Consider the following 6554-nt stretch of genomic DNA (forward strand, 5'->3'; position numbering starts at 1 on the left):
TTCTTACTTCTCAACTAGGAGGAGGCCAAATCTCCTAAGTCACCTGACAGTGCTTGATGACATGGAGAATATTGCAATAATTCGGAAATTCCGCCTGGATAAAGCAACACTGAAGATTCTGTGTGATCTTTTGGAGCCCCACCTGCAGCCTCGCAGTCACCATCCTAATGCATTCACACCCACATACAAGGTGATGGCAGCACTCCTCTTTTTTGCGACAGGTTCCTTCCAGGAGACCGTGGCTAGCGCTGGAGGGATGTCAAAGCCCATGTTCAGTATGGTGCTGAGGGATGTTCTTGCTGCCATGATGCTGTATCAGAATCGCTACATACATTTCCCTAGGGAAGGAGAATTGGCTGCCGTGAAGGGTGACTTCTATCCCCTTGGACGCATCCCACATGTTGTTGGTGCCATCGATTAAACCCATGTAAGTTTGGTGGCACCACAGACCAGAGAGCACATATATAGGAACCGCAAACATTACCATTCCATCAATGTGCAGGTGGTGTGCCTTGCGGACATGACCTTTTCTCATGTGTGTGCGAAGTATCCTGACTCGCCGCATGATTCGTACATCATGAGGAACAGCATGGTGCCCCGGATGATGGAGAATCTGCATCCCGACCGTGCTTGGATTGTGGGTGAGTATACATACTGATATGGCGGGCTGTGTGTCACCTGCTGCATTCTGGCTGTGCAACATTGCAATGGTTGTTTCTCATTCACAGGTGACTCAGCATATCCAGTAGGCCATGGCTGTTGAGCTCCCTCAGGAATCCCGGGACCCCAGCTGACATCCGCTACAATGACGCCCATGGCAGGACCCGACGGGTAATCGAACGGACTTTTGGCCTGCTGAAATCTAGATTCCGTTGCCTTGACAGGACAGGAGGTGCACTGGCATACTCGCCTGGGAAGGTGTGCAAGATCGTTGTGGCATGCTGTATGCTGGACAACCTGGCCATCCACAGGGGGATCCCCCTGCTCCTGGACGATGGTGAGGAACCAAGGCCACCACCTGATGAGGGACCTGAGTCTAGTGATGAGGACAGTGGAGAGGATGGAGGAGAAGACCTGCGCCAGCAGCTCATCGAACGCTACTTCCCTTGAAGGTGGGTGACGAGGTACAACATGTACATTGTGTGGTGTGGTTGCTGTTGTTGAGAAGGGCTATGCGCGGATGTAACAGACAGACACACGTTCATTCACCTGTGTGTGCTGAAAGTGACATTGACGTTGCATATGTGAACGTATGCTGGACCCTATTTGTTCACACCTGCAGCACATTGTCTAGTATGCCTGTAGTGTCTTGTGTATGTTTTGTGTAGTGTTCTGCCTGTGATGGCACAATGACACTAGTGACTGTTGTTCTGTTGTGTCTCCCTAGGTTCTACAGATTAGTCCTGCACTACATACTATACATCAATTGAACACATCATGGACATTGTCTACATGTAAATATTGCACTAAAAAACGATACAGCACAAAATCTGGTGCATCAGGTATTTTATTTGGGCAGTGTACATGTGATTTGTGTGGGAATATTTACATGACAGTGGGGAATGAGTAGTGAGTTGACAGTCCTGTTCGCTGAGATGCAAGAGTTGAGTCCACATGTATGTGGTGACCCAGTCCAACAGACAGGTGACATTGCAAAGGAAATGTGGGTAAGGACAGTCCAAACAGTCAATGCAGTAGGGAAGAAAGTTGTCATCACGGCTGGCTCCGTGACTGGCGTGTGACAGGTGCTTTGCCTCCGGAGACTCCCAGGCTCTTCTTTGGACGCCCCCTAGGTCTTTTCTGTGGTGGGGGGCCTGCTGAATGGCCAGCGGCGTCAGGGGACTCGTCCCTCTCTGTTGGCACAGGGGAGGATGGTGCACTGTCATCCTGCGGCACAACAGGAGGGGACAGAGGTGGTGGTTGGGACACAGGCCTGTCCCTCTGCAACGCCACTTGCTGGCCCATGAGGTCCACCATCTGTCCAAGGCGGTTGTCGATGGACCTCATCAGCACGATGAGCTCCCTTAACAGTTCATCCGACCGGCCAGTTTGTCCCTGGACGTCTTGGTAGGCCTCCACTACTCTGGTGAAGTGGTCCAGGGATGGTGTCCACTCCTCCCGAGGTCTGGCGGTGGCCCTGGCCCTCCCACCTGCTCTTCTGCCACGGACCTGTTGCCTCGCCACTGTGGGTCCACGCACTCTCTCCCTGGCCTCCACAGTAGTTGCTGTGGGCTGGTCATCCCCTGGGACAGGGAGGGTACTGCAGGTGTTACTGGTGGTACTAGTGGTAGTGGTGGTGGCAGTGGTGACAGTGATGGCTGCGGTGGAGGCAGAGGCTGTGACAGCAGGGGTCTGCTGCGCTGTTGTTGCAGCAGACGTGGTGGTGGGGAGGATGGGGGTCTGTGACCTCTGGGTCTGTGGCACACCGGATGGGCCGGGCTGGAGCTCATCGTCCATACTGTCCTGGAAGCCCATATCTGAGAGTCCATGTGCCGGGGGTGGAGACTGGCTCAGCTGGTCGTTGGTGTGGTCCTCAGCAGTGAGTTCTTCATCCCCTGTGGAGTAGATGTGGAATGGTCAGTGTTGGGCACTGTGCAAGTATTGTGTCAGCTGAGTATGAACGACTGTCTGTACACTACACTAATATGAAGTAACCAGTAGTACAATTCATGGCAACACTGTGTATGATTTCATGGTGCAGAGGAACATCATTTACTCATACATGTTGGATGTCAATGCATTGCATGCAATTGTTGCTGCGTTTTGGGATGCAGGTCTCCCACACACACATCAGGAAGAGTTAAGATAGCTACCTACCGGTTAAGTGAGGAAGAAGAGTGCAATGGCTGACACATGCTCCTGGGTGGGGGTGGCCTCCATACTGCTGGAGTGTGGGACAGGGGGCATACTGGGAGTGGTGATTCAGGGCCTCCCACCCCCAAACTATGCTCCAATACAAGATGGATACCGACCTGTAAGTTTGTTTGTTGAAAAGTGCAATGGCTGACACATGCTCCTGGGTGGGGAGGCCTCCATGCTGCTGAAGTGTGGGGCAGGGGGCATGCTGGGAGTGGTGATTCAGGGCCTCCCACCCACAAACTGTGCTCCAATACAAGATGGATACCGACCTGTAAGTCTGTTTGTTGAACAGTGCAATGGCTGACACATGCTCCTGCTGGGTGGGGAGGCATCCATGCTGCTGGAGTGTGGGACAGGGGGCATGCTGGGAGTGGTGATTTAGGGCCTCCCACCCCCAAACTGTGCTCATATACAAGATGGATACCGACCTGTAAGTCTGTTTGTTGAACTGTGCAATGGCTGACACTTGCTCCTGGGTGTGGGAGGCCTCCATGCTGCTGGAGCGTGGGACAGGGGGCATGCTGGGAGTGGTGATTCTGGGCCTCTCACCCTCAAACTGTGCTCCAATACAAGATGGATACCGACCTGTAAGTCTGTTTGTTGAACAGTGTAATGGCTGACACATGCTCCTGGGTGGGGAGGCCTCCATGCTGCTGGAGTGTGGGACAGGGGGCATGCTGGGAGAGGTGATTCAGGGCCTCCCACCCAAAACCGTGCTCCAATATAAGATGGATACCAACCTGTAAGTCTGTTTGTTGACAGTGCAATGGCAGACACATGCTCCTGGGTGGGGAGGCCTCCATGCTGCTGGCGTGTGGGACAGGGGGCATGCTGGGAGTGGTGATTCAGGGCCTCCCACCCACAAACTGTGCTCCAATACAAGATCGATACCGACCTGTAAGTCTGTTTGATGAACAGTGCAATGGCTGACACATGCTCCTGGGTGAGGAGGCCTCCATGCTGCTGGAGTGTGGGACAGGGGGCATGCTGGGAGTGGTGATTCAGGGCCTCCAACCCACAAACTGTGCTCCAATACAAGATGGATACCGACCTGTAAGTCTGTTTGTTGAACTGTGCAATGGCTGACACATGCTTCTGGGTGGAGAGGCCTGTATCCAGCTCAGCTGTGGGACAGGGGGCATGGTGGGAGTGGTAGTGCAGGCCTCCCTCCAACAGACAGACATCACAAGAAAGATTGTTACCTACCTGTTAGGTGAAGGGAACAGTGCAATGGCTGACACATGCTTCTGGGTGGGGAGGCCTGTATCCAGCTCAGCTGTGGAACAGGGGGCATGGTGGGAGTGGTAGTGCAGGACTCCCTCCCCCACTCAGGCCTCCAAAGCAAGATGGCTAGCTACCTGTTGTGTGAGGGTGGACAGTGTAATGGTGTTTAGGTATAGCAAGGTAGTACTTCTCAGTGTGTTGTTTCGCATTTGTTTGTACTTACCAGCCTCCGCTCCCCCGGCTACTCCTGTGAGACTCTCAGGAAGCAGTATGGCAAGCACCCTCTCCTCCCATTGTGTGAATGTTTTCGGTGGGATGGGAGGGCCACTGCCAGTCATGTTCGCCAGCATCCAGTTTTTACTCCTCCGCTCCTCGACAACCCTCTTGAGATCATGCCACCGCTTCTTGATCTCCTTCCTGGATCTTGGGGTGGTCCCTACTGCATTCACCCTTTGGACTATCCTTTCCCACATTTGTGTCCTCGTGGCCAATGGTGTCTGTTGGACCAGGCTACCAAACAGTTGTGGCTCTACTCTTACAATCTCATTGACCATGACTGTCAACTCACTCTCGGTGAATTTGGGCATTTTTTGTGTTGTCATGGTGTGTGGTGGTTGAGGTGTTTGTGGGTGCAGGGGTGTGGAGGCAGGGGTATGGTGTTGAGGTGTGAGGTGTGTTGTGTGCTGTGGGATTATTTGTGCTGGTGTAAAGGTGGTGGTGGATGTGTGTGTGTGTGCTGTGCTCTTTTGCCTCTCCTGTTAGATTTGGGGTATGGCCTTCTAATCTGGAGTGTAGCAACGGATTGTGGTTTGTGTAGGGGGTGGCTTTATACTCAGCTGTGTGGGTGTGTCCAAGTGGATTTTGGGTGTCAGGTGTATTGTGGGAGTTGTCCAGGGTTTTAATTTTGATAGTGGCTTTATTTGTTTTATTTGTATGTGTGTTATGTATTTGTGGGTCATGGCTAATTTCATTTGTGCATTGTTAGGCATCACTGCGGTGTTTTGGCTTCATCCGCCATGTTTTTCATGTCCCGTCCGCTGCGGTGTTTATGCTGCAGGTCTTCTGCTATTTTTCCCATTCACTCCTGTGTGCGACCGCGGCGGTCGGTAGCACCGGTTCCGACGGCGACACCCTCGGGGTTATCATAATTTCCCGTGCGGTGTGTCTTCTGTCCTTAAGCGGTACAAAAGGGGGTGGTGATGGACGGAGCATCTGAATCAATCAAACACTCACACCCAGTCAAAAGATCTGGGTTTAATCCATCACCGTTCTTTAGCCCACTCTGCCACCCCAGTTCAGACATGGCTATATGCAAATCAGTCTGACCCTGTGCCTCATGGGAACAGTCCAGCCCAAACTGCCAAGCCATGTCTTCCCTGGACCGGAAACAAGCTTCCGAGGACAGGTTTCTGGCATTCCAGCCGTCTTCAGCCCGGCTTGCTTGAATCCAGTGGCAAAGTGAGCAAGGGACTCACGTCTGAGCATACCCTGCCACACTTATGGCGGCCAAAAGGGTACAAAAGGGGGTGGTGATGGACGGAGCATCTGAATCAATCAAACACTCACACCCAGTGAAAAGATCTGGGTTTAATCCATCACCGTTCTTTAGCCCACTCTGCCACCCCAGTTCAGACATGGCTATATGCAAATCAGTCTGACCCTGTGACTCATGGGAACAGTCCAGCCCGAACTGCCAAGCCATGTCTTCCCTGGACCGAGAACAAGCTTCCAAGGACCGGTTTCTGGCATTCCAGCCGTCTTCAGCCTGGCTTGCTTGAATCCAGTGGCAAAGTGAGCAAGGGGCTCACGTCTGAACTGGGGTGGCAGAGTGGGCTAAAGAACGGTGATGGATTAAACCCAGATCTTTTGACTGGGTGTGAGTGTTTGATTGATTCAGATGCTCCGTCCATCACCACCCCCTTTTGTACCGCTGTTCTTGCGGCAGGTTTTAGCTTTTCCGACCGCTGCAGTCTTTTTTGCCATCACCGCCCGCGTCGGACGGCTTTGCTAGGCCCGCTTCCGCCGCGGTTGGTCTTTAGTGGCGGTTGATCCTAATGTGGACGCCGGTGTTTCCGCGGTGCAGGCGGGCGGTTGGTTTCCGCCTTCATGGCGGTCGGGGTGGTTTTCCGCCCGCTATCCTAATGAGCCCCTTAATGTCTCTAAATTATGGAATGCCCTCCCACTACACCCGCGGAGCGAACTTAATCATCTGAAATTCCGTAAACAATTGAAGACCTGTTTCTTCATATAGATACCTCCTCTTTCCTTCCTTCGTACACATGCAGCCCTGGGATGCCTTCGGGTAGCCATGCGCTCTACAAATGTCAAATAGAATACAATACAATATTTAAATGATTGTTTACATGGTACATTTATGTTGGAGCTTATAATACTTAAGCAGCGCATAAAGATTCACACAAATCCTGCCTTGTTTAGAAATACAATTTCTGAACATCAACTCTTTTGCAATA

General features: G+C 52.3%; 1 protein-coding gene across 1 annotated transcript; it reads right to left on the bottom strand.

Moving 5' to 3' along the window:
* Positions 1-1713: 1713 nt before the first annotated feature.
* LOC147698209 (uncharacterized) lies at positions 1714-2571 on the bottom strand (the record flags this gene model as incomplete). The annotated part of the gene is made up of 1 exon (XM_086936199.1): positions 1714-2571. A coding segment is annotated over one exon (858 nt), but the record flags the coding sequence as incomplete, so codon positions are not given.
* Positions 2572-6554: the final 3983 nt, after the last annotated feature.

Source organism: Lissotriton vulgaris, chromosome 8 (assembly GCF_964263255.1).
Source record: "Lissotriton vulgaris chromosome 8, aLisVul1.2, whole genome shotgun sequence".
Lineage (NCBI taxonomy): Eukaryota > Metazoa > Chordata > Amphibia > Caudata > Salamandridae > Lissotriton > Lissotriton vulgaris.